Source organism: Arctopsyche grandis, chromosome 8, assembly GCF_051622035.1.
Source record: "Arctopsyche grandis isolate Sample6627 chromosome 8, ASM5162203v2, whole genome shotgun sequence".
Lineage (NCBI taxonomy): Eukaryota > Metazoa > Arthropoda > Insecta > Trichoptera > Hydropsychidae > Arctopsyche > Arctopsyche grandis.
In genome coordinates this window covers 4,429,811-4,448,660 of record NC_135362.1, presented here as the reverse complement: position 1 = coordinate 4,448,660, position 18,850 = coordinate 4,429,811, and the positions used below count along the sequence as shown (strand labels likewise).

The window sequence follows — 18,850 nt, the reverse complement described above, 5'->3', positions numbered from 1 at the left end:
ATGTATGTAGCTAGAAGTCATTTAAAATATGCTGCCTGACGGAACTGTATGATGCAGTAAAAACATCAAGGCCCCCAGAAAGCAGGTTAAATAATCGAATGGCTCTTGAAAGGGGTGAGTCATCAAGCACATTAGTTCTGGCCCGAATAGGCAGGAATAGAGTTCTGGAGCGAGATTCTCTCAGTTTCTCAGGTACCCTAAGTTTAAGATTAGACGGAACTTCAGGAACTCAGAACTCACGCTTTATACTGGTCTCCCTTTTGGCGCATGCAAAATACATGGCGCATGCACAGTTTTTCTCAGTAGGTAGGTAGGTACCGCTGAAAAAAAACCTTTTTTTTTTTCAACTTCCCCGCTAGTTAAACCCCCCCGCCACCTCAGTTAGTGAAGACAAGATCTCCGACCAAAATCACACGTCAGGGCCCATCTAGTGTATTATACATCAATGCACTCATTCCCGTTTTTCTCATTAATCTGTTCCCATTTTCCGCAAAACCGTAGTCTATTTGTCTGATTTTCATTGAAACGGTTCCAAAAAATTGACAACCTAACCCATTTACTCGCAAATCTCTAGTTTTCAGCAATCTAGGATTTCGCTGAATTATATAAAATGCTGCAAATTTACAAATTTAACCATAAATGTCTCTGTGGATGTTAGTTGATATTTAGAAATTTGACCAGCGATGTCTGTATGGATGTTAATTGATATGTATTAACGCTGTATAATATACAAATGTACAATGTTTCTGGCCACGGAGGCGCATTTGGGTTTCATGTTAGGTCCTTCTGGTATAAATCTATACACATACATATATAAAATTGAATGTCTGTTTATTTGTCTGTTTGTCTCGTATAGACTCCTAAACCACTCAACAAATTACTATGGAACTTTCAGGATTTGTTGTATGCATGTCCGGGAAGCTTACTGTGAAAAAAATACTGGAAAAACCTCTTAATAATAATATTCGTAAATTCGATTTTACCGACGCAAAAGTTTGAAGCGCCATTGTGTAGTCAAGGAAATATGTTCGGTGGTAATCATGTTACCAGTTGGTTTATGCCGACACGGCTTTGAAGAGATGTTAGTTCACTTGAACCATCACTTGAAACGGGAACGGGAATTGCATGCCTTATTCTGGCATTGCAACGCATGCTGGATTCAGAAAGTACAGAATAAAATATAAAAAAAGAAAGCAGTAAAGTGAGACAAAAAATATAGTAATACAAATTTAAATATTATATATTGAGCACCACATGGTAATATAAAGCAAACAAAAAAGAAAAATTACAAAAACATATTAAAATTAATAAACAATGAATGATAATTTTATTTTATTTTATTTAAATAGGCACACATACAGAATAAAATATAGAAACAAAGTTGTATAATGAGACAAAAAATAATAATAAACATAAATAAAAATATAATATTCCATTTACAGTGAGCACCACATGATAATGAAGGTGAAGAAGCAAATCAACCACAGATTTGTTTCTTCACCTTAGCCCTAAAAGTACTGAAAGAGTCAGCAAAAGGGTCGGAACAATCATCCATACCATCGTAAAGACGGCATATATGTATGTAAGTGCAATTGTACTATTAAATGAAGTGTTGTTATGACAAATTTGTGTATAGAACAGATTTCTAAATCTGGTGAATTGGCCATTAACGTTAAAATTAATTTCGTTCAAAACAGATGTGTCAGATGTGTTTTAAGCTGAAACTTTTTTTTTTCACTATACCTACTAAGGTATTATATACCAATTTATTAAAATATAAAATAAACAATTAGAGGTCCTAATAAAGACCCTTGCGGCACACCGTATGGAACAACTAAATTTTTTTAAACTATTTCATTCATTTTTACGTTTTGTCTTCTATTATTTAGATAAAACTCAAACCAACTTAATAGTCTATCACCCAATCCTAACTTAAATAATTTCTCTAACAATCTCCCCCTATCTATTGTTTCAAACGCACTTGAAGTCCAAGAATACAGCTGCAAACCACCTTATTAAAATCATCAATCTTTCCAACTAGAAAGGACCAATTGAAAACCCAATTGATCCTCAGTTGAAATATCATTCACTATAATAATTCGCTCAATTCATTTAAAATCGATTTATATAGTCTATTTAGATTTAGATAGTCTCTTTCATTTTTTTTGTGTTTTTCTATAATCTTTAAAATTAAAATTGAATTTCGTATCTATCAGTTTCAGCTGAATATCAAGAACACGGTGAAGAAATTTTAACCGGAAGTGGCAGTTTTCTCTTCTACGATTTTTCTTCCACTATTTTTTTTCGATCCTTTAAATATGTGTGCTCTTCAGTATAATATTGTGTTTTGTCTCTAGCGGTTTTGTCGCCGCGCGCCAATGTCAGGGCGGTTATGTCGGGCCACTTGTGTACTGAACGGTATTGACTGGACACCACGTTTATGTACAAAACACACGTATTATATTTGCAGAACTCATTTGTAAAACACAAAATTTCACTCAAAGAAAAAACACATTAAAAAATATGAAAATCATATTTTTTAATGTGTTATTTATTTCAATTTTAATACTAGTTGTTTTACCCGGCTTCGCTCAGTATTTGTAATGTAAACAGCTTAACCATGGCGAATCTCATTTGAATCGAAAAAAAAAATGTATATGTTCAACCAATCGAATCGGCTTAGAAACTGACTTGTTTTCAATTTCCAACCAACTCTAGTTACAAACTTACAAAGTCTCTTTCGAAATTATATATTAAATGTATTTTATATTATACCAGAATCCGGCGGCTCCCCCGACGCCCACCGGGCCTTCGCCCCCGGCGCCCCCCGTCCCCCATCCCCAAGTCGTCATAGAAATTTTGACTTTTTTACGATGTTCCTAACCATTTTCCAACCAACAATATTTACTTACATACAAAGTCTGTTTCGAAATTACATATGTATATATTAGATAAAAAAAATTTGAGCATAGTGACCTATCGAATGTCATTATGGTTAAATTAGAAAATTATACCATTACGTGTTTGTGTATGCGTGCAGCCTCCCCAGATTATTGATGTATTATACATATTTATATGTAAACATACATTGATTTTGGAATTGATATGTATTTTTAATTCAAATAAAATATTATACTTTTGATTTTTTCGGACATCCCCTCGCTTTACATACATACTGTTGCGTAGGGGTGGGTGGAGGATCCAAGTAAAAGGCCAACAGTCGTTTCACAGCATTTATTGATGATTCAGGAGATACACGCAGTGTCACTGCTAAGTCCAGAATGACCTGATATCGCCTACGTACCGCCTTATAAGGGGTAGATCTCTCAGGACGTCTAATCTGTTTACCTACTGTATAGTCACGTATTCGGATATGTATTCCCACGGTATGAGAAGTGCAATCATTGTTTAGCTTTCATGCACTTAGCTTTTCGCTAATCCCTAAAACCACTTACATCGGTCTCACGGTCTCTCAGGACGTCTAATCTGTTTACCTACTGTATAGTCACGTATTCGGATATGTATTTCCACGGTATGAGAAGTGCAATCATTGTTTCATGCACTTAGCTTGTCGCTAATCCTTAAAACCCACTTATACCAGTCGCACGGTATGCATTTAGTTAATCCGTTAACAGATATCCGTTACAGATAATCTTTGAACGGTCACAGTCTCTGGGATTCTATTCGCTTAATCCGCGGCGTACGTTACAATACTGTTGTGTTTGAAGCAAGTTTGTGCACATTTTTACTACGACAAGTATAATTTTTTTAATGTCACAATTTAAGTATAGGATATATACTATCCGAGTCTGTAGGAAACAGTTTCGTGTTGGTCGCCCAGATTTTTCGATTAATACATGGGAATCGAAACTGAAAACGCGCTCGTTGCAAAATTGAACGCCTCTACGTATGTAATTCAAGGTAGGATAAGATCTCCACGTACGCAAGACAAAACATTTTTTTCCGACAAAAGTTGACTAACCTTTATCCGGCGTGGGAGTGAGTTAATTCCATTGAATCCACTAGTATTTCATTCGGAAGACTACCCGTAACGGTTCACCTGTTCTTGGCCAAATGGAAACTATTCAAAAACTGGTCAAAAGTTTTGTTTTTTCTAACCATTATACAAAACATCGACTGTGAAAGGTGAAGAAATGAGTAGTCAATTCAATTGATGTTGAAATGTTTTCAATTGTGACTTTATTTCTTTTTATTATTACAAGGTTTTTACTAGCTTCGCTTCTCCAATCGGTCTGACAATATTCCTACATTCTTCCAATCACTTTGAAACTTTGCCATTTTGCGAGGTTTGGCCCCTGATAGGGATTTCAATTGCTTCCTCTAATTTGATGGTGAATATATAATCGTAATAAACACGTTTAAGAATGAAAAAGTTTTGGAGACGGTGACAGCTAACCCTTTGCCTGTAGCCTTATATGTTTGACTTTCCGCCCCCCACTCGTTTAGTCAGATTTTAATTGTTTAAACGCCTATAACTTTATCTTTTTCACACTATATCTTATAAAATTTGCATTATAGGCTCTCATTATCTCTCATATACATATTTTTAATTCACTTATAGGTTATATAATGAATGATAAAAATATGTTTTTTATAAAATTGATATGGCCGATGCGTTGTTCGTTCTTTGGCCAAGGTGTTCTTGCCGCTTGTTTGACGTCTCTCTTTTCGATCTTATCTATTATATATGTATCTTTGTTTTCAACTCTCTGATTTAGACTATTTAGATTGATGATTGACTATTTCTCATATATATTTTTACTCCACTTATAAGTTATATTATGAATGTTAATTTTTTTATATTATAATCAATGGCGTAGCTACCGCGTCCGCAGACCCCGCAATGCGGGGGGGCGCCACGAAGCGCGCCTTTTTCACTGATTTTTTAATTTGTTCCGTAATTTTTTTAAAAACAACTCTTATTTTTCAACCTATTTGTACTATATGTGTATGTACTATATGTACATATGTACATACATTATTAAACATATTTTGAATTCATCCTCATTTTGTAATTGATCTATGCCAATAGGGCTAGAAGACTGCCGTCTTTTCCCATCTTTTGAACGTTAGTGCCACTTCAACCTATTTACTGAGAATTCTCTTATTCTTGTATATATTTTTTCAATGTGTAAACAATAAAACAAAATTATATGATTAAAACCAATAAAATTTATAAAATTTTTACTCTTACCATTAACAGGTGGGAAGTTTTTAAGGAAAATCACCATCAGTTACATACTTTAAACAGATTGTGCACTGCTTGTTGGTCGTCCAGATTGAATTATTAATGCACTTCGATATATATGTATGTATGTAGATACATATACCGATACATAAAAAAGGTATAAATTATTAATTTGGAAAGTTATTTTGCTATAAGTAAATAATATAAATATATGGGGGGGGGGGGCGCCTTAAAATATTTTGCAGGGGGGCACCAGGAATTCACGCTACGCCACTGATTATAATGCTAATATATGTACATATGTACGTGTTACGGCCAAATGTCCCAAGCTTCATTCTGACAGTTCTCTGCTTAGACTGGGTTCCCGGAAAGATGCACTAAATTGCACTTAATAGTAGTGCAGTTTAGAGAAGTCATAACTCATAATTTTCAAAGGCGCTCAAAAATAACTTACGCAATAGAATTCCACAAAAAATAGATTAGCACCCTCGGATAGCATCCAAATACCCCTTGACGCTTTTTTGTGGAATTCTATTGCGTTAGTTCTCCTTGAGCATCTTTGAAAGTTTGGATGTCTCGAGAGTGCAACTAGCTAGAGTGCATTTTTCCGGTCACCCTTAGACTATCTTTGTATTGAACGATTTCGATTTTCTGGTTTGATTTTGAACTGAGAGCATCTCTTTGGAACTGCGATATGTTACGAACCTTTTATCATACTAGATTTTATAAGTCATTTTAACATCTTCCTACTTCGTTTTTGTCATCACACATGTCGAAGATTAAAACTGTCAAAACTTCGTTGTTGAAATAGTGAAATAGAAAATAGAAACTACATCCACATATTTTGTAATAAAACTTGCGAGGTATGTTATTTAAAAATAATTGTTGTTCACTACAAGGAAAAGTTTGACTCGATACATTCGAGTATTTTTGTATGGTAGTATTTTTTTTACAATTGAAGGAAATGTGTAATTAAATTATTAATTGATACAATGCAGTATCTTGTATGATTGTAGGCCTATATTATTTAAGTAGTGTTAAATATATATGTAATTAGCATTATAATTGATTGGATCTAGCATTCACAATTAACTCTAATTGTGTGAAATTTACGAGAACACATCAATTGACGACTACTGTGTAGTCAATTTACCGTAAAAGATCAATCTTACAACACGTCAGTTAATCAATCTGTTTATAATGTCGAAAAATAATATAACAATTCTGCTAGAGAGGCGTATGTTACGCCTAAAAAATGCTTATCGTCCAAGAATGAATTGCGCTTTTCATGATCATAATAATTACATACAAGAAGCGTGTTTTTGTTCAAAAAAAAAAAGATCAAAGCAAATCAGAAGTCGAATACCAATTTTAAAGTGGTCGAACTTCGCTAACGTCTACCTCTACATACATGTATTTATATACCTATTATGATTTATTGATATTTTTAACATCTCGATTACAGTACACCTGCTGATTTGAATGTAAATTTATTTTTTTCCTTAAGCCGTACGCCTTTGAACTTTCCGACACGGTGAAAGCTATCTACATATGTAGCCGTCGGCGTAAAAAGTTTATGCACCACTGAAATTGAACTTTTTCTCGGATATATACGTATGTATATATGTATATGTTTAATTACTAGATGACTATTACCGACACGCAAGTTGCTAAATAAATCAATTCTTAAGGTGCCCACTAACGGAGAGATTTTTCGGCGTATATACATATGTATATGTATGTATCTCTAACAGCGACCATTAATTAGGATCATTAAATTGTATTGTGTTGTCAACAAAACCCTTACCCATTGGCTGCAAATTTCTAATGGTGCGTACGCACCAAGCCAACGAACGGCCCACAGGCCAACTTTTAAAACCAGTAGCGTACAAAATATCGAAATAAAAATTAAATTTAAAAATTGAAATTAAATATCAAAATTAAAACTATTATTATTATATTAAAATTAAATTCAAGTATCAAAATAAAATTATAATCATTATATTAAAATTAAAATTAAATATTGAAAGTTAAAACAGAACATGCACAATTTAAATAAATTTTCGAGATTGACCTAAAATTAGATCATCAACAATCACATACAGGTAATCCTCGACTTTTGTTTGTCGAAGATGTTTTGACTTACGAAGATACGCACTAAGATCGAAAAAAAATCAAAGAATTATTATTTTTACTTCCCCGTAATGCGCAGTTACTGAGAATATATCATGTATTAGTATGGGTGATCCAACGATTTTTGCTAACCCGGGGTGTTGTCGGTCACATCAAACGGATTTTTTTATTCTTCAATTGTTTCTCTCGTCGAAATAAATCAAGTAATTAAATCATTTCACAGGTAAAATTTATCGGATAATGTGTGATTATTAATTTTATTTCGACGAAAGAAAAAAAACCCTTTGACAAATCACCGACATCCCACACCGCGTTTTTTATGAATTGTTTTTTTTTATCGATCATCCACGTGGAAATACAGTAACATCTCGTGACGACTTTAACAATTTTTTTTTTCGCTCGTAAGCAGAGAAATTATAATATTTCTCTGGTTTTAAATGCGTATCGTCGTAATTCAAAACATTGTTTTAATTCAAAACATCAACGATGATCTAATTTTAGCTCAATCTCGCTCTTTAGCTTGATTTTGATATTTAATTTCAATTTTAAAATTTAATTTTTATTTCGATATTTTGTACGCTACTGCTGGTTAAAAAGTTGGCCCAAAATCGTCGTTGGTTTAGTCCGTAAGCACCATAAGAGACCCATTAATGATTCACCGTCATCCAATTTGCGTCAGTGTCCATCTTTATCTATTTGCATGTCGTCAATTTCCGATTTATCCATTTCCCGTGAGATAAATCTTTCATAGCGACTCTGATAGCGATCATTATAATTAAAAGCATCTGACAGATTGTAAACAAGACTCTTATCTGTTGGTACACTAGTTTCTTGTTCCTGAAAAACAGCAAAAAAAAAAACAAATCACCAGAGACACATCCGTAGACAAATTTAGCTGTCAGTGTTTGCCTTTAACTATTTGCAAGTCGCAAAATAAATAGTTTCCAAGCACTCATTTTCGAATGGATCATTTGTTAAGATGCTCACTGATCAGGGGATAAATCTGTCTCGGGGTATCCAATAAACCCATTAAAATCAAGATCACATGACAGATTGTAGTCAATAATCTTATCTGTTGGAAAACTAGTTTCTTGTTTCTAAGAAACGGACAAATCTATCTACCAGTGTTCATCTTTACTTATTTTTATTCATTTATTTTTATTTTTACATATATATATACCAGGAAGGCTTGACAGGACGACCCCAATGCGCCTTCATGAACAATTAATTATTAAAATGCTGCATTACAAACAATGCAGCATTTTATTATTACATAAATCACTGTATTTACAGAAGTTGAAGAACACGAAATAACAATTAATTAATTCACTAATTACAGAATTAATCCATTGAGACATCTGTAGATTTAGATTTTGTACATAATTCTTACAAATTATACACACAATAAATACAGAGGATTTGTGACAGCAGGAAAGATGATTTTTTGCCAATTTTGAGGAACCGTTTCAACAATGATGAGATAAAATTGGCAAACTCTGCTAAGAAACGATCGATTTGGAGTCATAAATACCCCCAAATCTAACTAGCAGTATGGCGGATCGAACCCACTGATTACTTGCTGCTGATCGATTAATGCTGGCTAAAATATTCGCAAGTCGCCAAAATAAATAGTTTCAATAAAATGGATCAATTCTTAAGATGCCTATTGACAATGATAGGTATCAGGAGATAAATCTCTCGTAGGGTCTCTTATACCGCCCATTACAATTAAGATCAACTGAAAGATTGTAAACAGGACATATTCCCTGAGATACAGCTACGACAGACAAATCACCAGTCACTTCCGAATACAAATCACTTGTCCACCTTTACTTATTCGCAAGTCGCCAAATGAATCATTTATATTTACCCAAATTCAAATAGATCAATTATTAAGACGCCCACTGACATATTTATTTATTAATTTAGTTTATTATTTTAAAACAATAATAACAATAAAATGACCAATGTAACCTGACAGGTTGCCCCAAAGCGTCTATTTATCATGAGATAAATCTCTCTTAGAGTCCTTATAGTAACCATATATAATGACCATATATAGAGTCTCTTATAGTCTCTTATAGTGACCATATAATGACCATAATGTATAAACATTATAGTACATATCACTTGACAGATTTTAGGTATACAAGATTCTCATCTGTTGGCAAACAAGTTTCTTGTTCCTAAGAAACAACTACAATGAATAAATCGCCCGAGAAACATACACACATAAAACTTTCTGTCAGTGTCACCGAAATAAATAATTTCCAGTTACTCATTTTCGAATGGATTAATTATTAAAACGATAATTGATAGATATATTTATCAGGCTATAAATCTCTCGTAGGGTCTCTGATAGCGACCATTACAATTATTAGGATCACCTGACAGATTGTACATAAATAGTGTCCACCTTAACTATTTGCAAGTAGCCAAATAAATCATTTCCGGCCACTCAATTTCGATCGGATCGATTCTTAAGCTCGTCTCGTTTAGACCATTGAATATATTTATCGGGTAAGAAGTGCTAAAAATAACAATGGCGAGGCGTTAACAGTTAGTACCGAGAGGTTAACGGCTTTGCGGTTCGTCGACTTTTCAACTTTGGGTGTTTAAAATTCGATGAAATTCCAAGGCGTCTCTAATTGGATTTGGTTCACTGTTTCGCAGACATGATTCCGCGAAATCATTTGCTAAACGACCGCAGTTTACCTATGTAAAATGTAAAAACAAACTGTCATCGGTCGTGATTTTGAATTACGTCTTCTGTCGTCTTCGTGAAAGTAAATTCTAATTTGATATTATTACATACTGTGTTATATTTCGCACTTGTTCGTAATGGGTTATTTAAAACTTTCATTTATAATATATTATTGCATTATATCTTATGTGACACATCAAATTGAGAGAAATTTATTTTCATATTAAGTAATACGTAATGATGTTTTTAGGATATTAGAAAATAATTAATATAACATACTTAAGTTTTACTTTCTTTTTAAAATTAATGCAAAATAAGTAGAACTGCAATATTTCGCCTTTTAATGAACCTGTTTCACTTTTGTATTCGATAAAAATATTTTAATGGTTATTAAAGCTTTTCAACATACATACATACATAATATAATTCATACATCCTTTTCACAAATAAATCAATATAAATTTAAAATGAACGTTTTGCGTCACATTTTTCATATATATGTAAATATGCAAAAATAATCAGTACCTATTTATAAAAATATATTTAAATCTTCACATAAATCAAATTGCCTTTATAATTATACCTATTATAAGTCGAAATAATAGAGTTTTTAATTTAAGAAATCCACAACTGAAATATACATACATATGTATAAAATATTAAAAATGTAAAAAGTGAAAAAACTGATTCATATGTAGTTTTAAAATAAAAGTAATTTTGTTAATTATTAATATAAGATTAACACTACTATGCATATGTATGTATATTTAAATACATTTTTTTTATATTACAAAGATATGTAAATCACGCCCAATTATTCTATACAAATAATCTATTTACATTATGTAACATTTTTTAATGAAATTCGTGTGCTGTTTATTGTTCATTTCAAATCAGTAACAATTAGCTTATTTAATATTTATCAGCCTTCCAACTCTGGCAAGAATATAACGGTATAGTTCTAAAATATTTTATTCACAACCGTATCTAGTATATGAATATGCATACGTTCTTAAGTAGGTACTTAATGATTATGCTGATTGTAAGCACCAATCGGTGTATCGTCATTAAACTGAATACAATACAATTTTTTTTTTTCAATACACTTTCCTAAAACAAAATTTCTCTAATCCCGTTCATAATTTGAAATTATCGACTGGTAAAAGTTTAGAAAGTTTCGTCAATATGACGATAAAAGTCCATGTGGACATAAGACATGTACGAATTTGCACAGTACCGTGTCTAAAATCCAACTTGCCCGAATCTCTTCTACAAACCATTTCACTTTCTTGTACAGCCAAAGAACTTTCTTCGATTGCATCTTATTACACATTATCTACAATGCAAATACCCAATCACTTTGGCAAATTTGTCCCAATATGCTTATCAGCTTTCCCGTCAATCTGTGAAGGAAGAAAATTTCGTGATTTACGATTGTGACGAACTTCACGAACGAGCTTTTACTTTCCGATCTAAAATTCATACCCGTATATGTACATCTATCTTTGATGATCAAAATGATGATGATTTAGTATAGGAGAGTGTCAATTTGCATCACGAAGTTTCTTTTATGAAGACATCATTGAATGCTTTTAAGATTGACCTACTATGTAAAAACTCTAATAGTAGCTTTGAACTTTCCGTCGGTATCGCTTTAATCAAATAATATCATATTTTAATTAAAATGAAATTTATTCACATACAAATGTAAACATACATACATACATATATCTACAAAAGTTTTCCCGTACAATTTTCTTATAACGTGGTTTATAATGTATGATCAATAATAAAAACTAGATCATAAAAACGTGATCAGTAATCGATTCTGAGTTCGAATCAGCCAAAATCTCGAGTTCGAATTTTCGCATGATCACAAAACTTCATCTATTGTTACTACGTACATAGATAAAGTAATAATTGATCAGTAAATGATCAATACATTCGGATCTATAGACAAACGGTCAGTATTTATAATGAATGATTTGTTATACATATATTGATTGGTCACTATTATAAATTAAATGGTCAGTTTATTTTGACGGTTGGTTCATAATTTGACACGTGATGTTTTATTGTGTTACATTTTACGCATTTCGAACTGATTTTTTGCAGTCGATAGCACGTGAATGATTTTCTAATGTAATGGAATGACCATTTTGGTGATGCCAATAATAGTATTTAATAACCAAACTGAAACATTAACTGATTAGGTTCATGTACTTATTTGTATGTATTATATTTATAAAGTTTAGTTACATTTATAAGTGGACGAGTTTCTTTATATAATAAAATCATGTAATAGTAAGAGTAGGATGAGCTGAGTGATAATTTATAAAAATTACGAATCACTATTAATAAAATGATGAATTTATATTAATAAAAAATTAGAAAAAAAATACATCTAATCCAGTAATTGCAGTGGCAATTAATCTAACGCGCCTCATTAAAATTGAATTACTATTAGTACCAAATTTAAAAATGATTCAATATTATCTTATTTTAATATAAGGTAGTATTTTCAATTTAAAAAATATTAATTAAATTTTTTTCACCTGTCAGATTTATGAAAATCGAACGGCAAATAAGTAGCTCACTACCACCCACCTTCACCTGTAATAAATTCAAATTTCTACTTTCTTAACTTCTCAATATTAATTTATAAACAAAAAACGGCCTTTTTTATATGAAACATAAATTTTTCAACTCAATTATGATCATATTTCATTTTACAATAATCTTAAGACCGTAACTTAAATACTTCAAAGCTCTTTTTGTACAGAGAGTTTACTTCAACACTTGACTAATTTCTCCATGCCATATATAATACATACATACATATATGGCACTTTACAATGCACAAGCATGACATTTTCGTCATCTATCATCAACAACAATCATCTTAAACGACACCTATAATTTTCATACCTGAAATTCGAACGCCAATCACTACCCACGTATTATACATATGTATCTCTACCGTACTCAATTACTACATATATGAAGTTTGCAAGTGTTGTACAAATTGCAGTATCGCGTGCAAGCCTTTAATTTATTACGATTTTTTTATTTATTTTTCAGTCGCCCAAGTTTAAGGTCACCAATGAGGAAGTTGAGGTCGTATCAAAAAAATAAAATAAAAATCGAAATCAATTCCACTAGAAAACTTCGCCTTGCACGCACACCAAATTGCCACTTGGAATTCAACAGTAATTCAAGTACCGATATAAGCCGAATGAAGAAATTGATTTTATTTGGTTGCAATCCCACTGTTTCGGTGTGCATATAATTATTATCGAATAACCTTTGATACTATGCAGACGTGGAAATTCAAATTACGTATCCAATGGTCCGAAATTGTATATCATGGCAATTTCTTTTTGTGTGTAATGATATAGACCCACTTCTCCATAGACAAACAACCGTATAAAATTCTGGAATTTCTCGCCGAATCAATTGACTAATTAAACCGTTATTCTTGACAATTTTTGGGACGAAAAGCCAAAGTTGAAACCTGTTATAACGGCTCGTTAAAATTTTTGCTGAGTTGTGTAAATTTTTACACAATACGTAGATCTGACGGCTCTCGAGCCTCATTCGAATCATTATTGATCATAATTGTATTATACTATTGTCTTAAAGTAATTTTTTTAATTGTTGCTCTAATTCAAAAGTGCCGTTAAATGCGTTTTAAGTAATTATCCATGTAACTATTCCCATCTAATTTATATTATTGTATGAACTTAAAAGTAATTATATTAATTGGATCTATTTAAAAACCTTTCAATGTCGACTGAAAAAAGTTTTCTATTCATAAAATGTTGCTTTTTATAAATTTAATACCGGAAGTTTATTCTAGAATGCTTATTTTTTTAATATAATAAACTATCCAGCTTGTTTTTCGATAGTTTTTTTTAGATAAAACTTCTGTATAAAAATTCTAACTCAGCTAAGCATGAAAATCGCATCGAGCAATCGTGGAATTTATATAATTCACGAATGATTTTATAAATAAATTAACTATTTTTAAACAGTAATAAATTTTCATATTCTTGATCAAATATTGAAAGGAAAAAAATTTCAAAATTATGTATAATAAAAAATATATTACCAATTAAAGTATGGTGAATGATTTTGGCCCACTGAGGTCGACAATATTATATGTATTTTAAATAAATTGTGTTTTTTTTTTTGTCAACAGGCTATCGAATGTAGAAGTAGTTCCTCGTCCTGACGTACAACCTGAACTAGTAGCATGGAGATTAGTGAGACTTTTCAGCAGACAACAAGACCCAGGATTGAGACAAAGATGTGGTGGATTAGCTCACTCTTTATCCCACTGGCATCCTCCACTTCGAGACCTTCTAATGGCCCGAAGAAGAGAGCTCGACAAAGCTGTACAAGGTGAAAAAAACAAATAGAACAATCCTCAAGAATAGATTTAATTCTATTTCAAATTAGTAGCATAACTATAATATTCATTTTATAGGCTTAGGCACACATGGACTAACCGCTGATAGTACAGGCGAGTTGATATCATTACACGTTGCACTCAAAAACGAACTGCAACGACACATAGATGCATACAAAACTGCAGTGCATAAATTAGACGAACTGGTAAGTAACTCTATCTTACGATATTAACAGTATAGAATCTTATTTGACTGTTGGATTTTTTTAAACTTTTTTAGTCTAACGTGACCCTAAATCAAGACCCAGCCTCTTCGTCACATCAGAGGCTGTTGGCAACTACCCGTGGCGATATTCAAAAGCGTTTGATAGACAATAAAACTCTCTTGACTTTGATCGACAAGCCTGCATTGACCCAACTGCAACCACTCATTGCACAACTGGCAAATCGAGTGCAACACGATAAAGAAGTGCTGCTGCAAGTCGGACAGATCAAACGATTGGACCCCACTGTTGAAAACGTCGACGAAAGGTCAGTGAGGGTTAAATTGGATTAAGATGTTGTAACAAGTTGAAAATGCTTATTTCTGATTCATTTTTCTTGTTAACTTTTTAAGCTGAGCATTCAAACTAAGATTCATCTGCCGATGAGTTAAGAAAATTGTCTCTCGTTGTTATTTCTTACCGACTAATGACTTGTCTGCCTGCAGATAAGGCTTTTTTAACCAAAATAAAATACATTATATTGGATGATCCTATTTGTAATGGAATAAACACCTTACAAGAGATTTATCTGTCTATAAATCTCTCCGTAAATGACAACCTTAAGTCGAAGCTTTATTGACAATCAAATAGAGATGATGCTCACAGTTAGTGGCGCTAAATTTTACTTCGTCTAGATTTTATCTCATTCTATAAGTAGTAGAATTTTTCTCACGTACATATGTTATGTAAAACATGTAACATAAAAATAGCGTAACGAAAACGATTCAAGCATTAATAGTCGGGTACTATCGTGTGTTGTTCATCTTGTATTTACAATTTAATTATTATATAAATATTATTTTCATATATTATGTGAGAACCGATTCAAGATAAGCCACATATTATAAGATTTAATCTTTGAAGTTCTTCTCTATAATAATAACAATGAAAATCAATGTATGCATATGAAAAGGAAGAGGGTTTTCTGTGAATTTTTCAATCTTTATAATTGATTCAATGTATTGTATTTAAATCGTGAGCGATTTTAATCAAATTTAACTGAATTATATACGAAAATATGTGCTTGAAATCTGTATTATTATTTTTTTTTTAAATGGAAGGAAATTAAAAAGATTATAATTTGAATAGTTCACAGTAAGATTTTGTGGAGATTTTTTCATTTGAATTCATTGTCGGTTTTTCAATATTTCTTCTACCAAATTGACTCAGTTTTTGTTCGTTATAACATTGCAAAACATTCCTTAGTGCCATTTGATAATTATATTTGAAATATTTCACAGTTATGCGTATTTAAATTGTTCAGAAATCAAGCCGTGAAAATGTAATTACTGCGACGACACTTGATCGAGCGTAAAACGAGCAAACACAATAGGTTGAGCAATTCTTTTTTTTTAATATTTAAGCCAAACAATTATGACAGATTTAAATATAATAACGATAAAAACGGTTACATTCGTTTCAACACGTCGATATAACAAAGATCGTTTACGACATGAAAATTTCAAAGGTACCCTAGAAAAATGTGGGAACGCGACGAGCTTTTTGTCGAATTAGCACTGAAAAAACCAAAAAAATCGCACTTGATAGTGGCATGAGAAAATCGTGCGTGATATTATTATTATTATGAAGGTTTTTTACGTACATTTTCATTGTCATTTGGTCGATTTTTTTGTATCAACCTTAGTAGTTATAGTTCGTGTGAAAAAATCCTATTGTGCTACGACAGAGGTGGATGACACGATTCCGTTGCACATTCATCTGTTTTGTGTTGTCGAAAATTTAATAGTCTTTTGCATGAAACTGGCCCAGAATAAGTGTATGGTGTTTTGCAATGATGAATCGTTTAAATTTTTGCACTCTTTTGTATTTCTCCTTTTAATATGAGAGAACGAATACGCGTATGTGCAATGCAACTATTTGTATGTGTCAGTCTATTGTTGAGAACACGGTTTCCTGCGGATTCACAGCACGAATTAATCGTTTCGCGAATGAGTGAATTAAACCAGTGTTTTTTTATGGTTGCTATAAATTTTTGGATGTTTAATTAATATGGTGAAATTATTTCAGAATTTTCCCAAGGGTTTTTATGACTCTAATAATAGATTGAATTCGGCAATTATTATATTACACTTCACTTGTGCATAATCTCCATTTTTCATTTAACAGATTGTATTTAAGTCCTTAATGAAAGTATATTATATAAAATCACCAGTTCTTAAACAGTAGTTCAGGGGCTATTTAATGATCAAGGAAACTATTTTTTTTATATATAAAATCAGCTATGTATTTACATATGCATATTACTTTTGAGAAGTTAAACTGATTATATTAAGTATCCACATATAGCGTTAATTTTAATACATTTTACGTTAAAGATTGTAAATAATAATTTAGTATAATAAAATCGACTTTAATGAAATAAGTATGAAAAGTGAAAAAATATATATTTTTGACATTGAAAAATTATAATTCCCTTTCGGAAAGTTAATCGTTTTATATTATTATAAAGATTATAGCTGAGTCCGATGTTTTTTTTTTTTTGTTTAAACGAATTTAAATATATAAAAAATATATTTAAATTCGATATATTGGAATTAAAATGTATGTCTGTAAGCCTTTGGCGCATGCATTTATGGTCTGTATTTGCGTCTTATTATTATTTTATACCATTTTTTCTCTATTTATGATGCTACTTTTCTGTTATGTGCATTGTTCAGTTCGTTTTCCTTTGAAGCCAAAATCTTTCTATGCTTCTTAAGAAGACTGATGATTGAAAAAACAATTTTGACAAATTTATCAGTTGCTTTCTAAAACAGATTGAATAGATCATCAGATCAATTTCAAAAATTCAATCCCGAAACTGAACACACTCTCAAATTACCCCACCATTTTTCTTTCACCCATCAGGTGAACGTGCTTTCTGATACCGAACCATTTGAGAGCTACCGATTAAAATCGAATACCACAGGAGAACATCAGTCAAGAGTGACGTTTCATACTCCATTGTTAAACCTAGACTAAACAATGGGGGTATAATTTACCGTTGCTTCTTCTTCATCGACTGATGACCCATCTGATGGTCCGAAACTGAAACGATCATAAAAAACCGGCACTGAAACGATTCATCGATAACACTCGAATTTGGATACGATTTTGCGGCTAACCGAGCAGCAAAAATTCGCAAATTGAGCAACTTGAGGTTAATTGAACGCGACGAATCGCCAGATTTGATCTTTTGATGGAAGTGTCGCAAGAAACCATTCGTCAATCGCATCTTGAGATAATGTGCTCTTTATCTGCGTTCCGTTGGATGTTCATCTCTGTGCGTTTTCCGAATTTTCACTTTTTTTTTATTATGTCTGCGTAATAAAAAAAAATATATAATCAACGATAGAAACGACCGCGCACCATTATGCGAAGGTCTTTTAAGCCAGAAACACTTTCACAATAAAAGCAGTTTGCAGTTTCCGCAGCTAGGTGATTATGTGATAGATTGCCTGAATCTTCCGCCGGTTTCTAATCGAATGTGTGCTATTTTTAAAAGTTGTACATACATAATAATGACTTCACGGTTGAGATTTTACTGCATATTTTGACCCATGTCATGTTTTATATCAAATTAGGTCAACTTGGCTTGCTTATCTAATATAGAATTTCGAAAGAGACTTTGTATGTAAGTATGTTTGTTGGTATTTTTGGTTGGGAACATCGAAAACGAGTCAAAGTTTCTATAACCACGATTCGATTGGTTGAATATTTTTTTTTTTATTCAAATAAATTTAATAAAAAAAAACAAATGAATATGTATTATTGGATTCCCCATGTTTACGCTGTTTATATTACTAACTAGCTGTAATACCCGGCTTCGCTCGGTATTGGTAATAAAACCGCTTAAACATGACTAATATAATAGTAAATATTTTATTAAATTTATTTGAATAGTTTTATTTTATATAAATTTATTTGAATACTCATATGTTTTTTTTATTAAATTGACTGTCACTAACAAACAAACATATGTACATATGTATATAGTAAGTCTCTTATAAAAAATTATATGTATACGAAATTATATGTATACCAGAATCCGGCGCTTGCGGCCCCTAGAGGGCGGAGCCCTAGGGCGGAGCCCCCGGCGCGAAAGCGGCTTCGCTCTCGATGCCTTTACC

At 32.0% G+C, this 18,850-nt stretch overlaps 1 protein-coding gene across 1 annotated transcript in view; it reads left to right on the top strand.

The window, feature by feature from the left end:
- Window positions 1-18,850, top strand: part of LOC143915593 (uncharacterized) — a 39,336-nt gene that overhangs the window by 15,422 nt on the left and 5,064 nt on the right. The window contains exons 3-5 of the mRNA XM_077436301.1: window positions 14,248-14,450; window positions 14,536-14,663; window positions 14,738-14,988. Of these exons, the coding sequence (XP_077292427.1) occupies window positions 14,248-14,450; window positions 14,536-14,663; window positions 14,738-14,988 (582 nt within the window). The remainder of the gene's footprint in view (window positions 1-14,247; window positions 14,451-14,535; window positions 14,664-14,737; window positions 14,989-18,850) is intronic.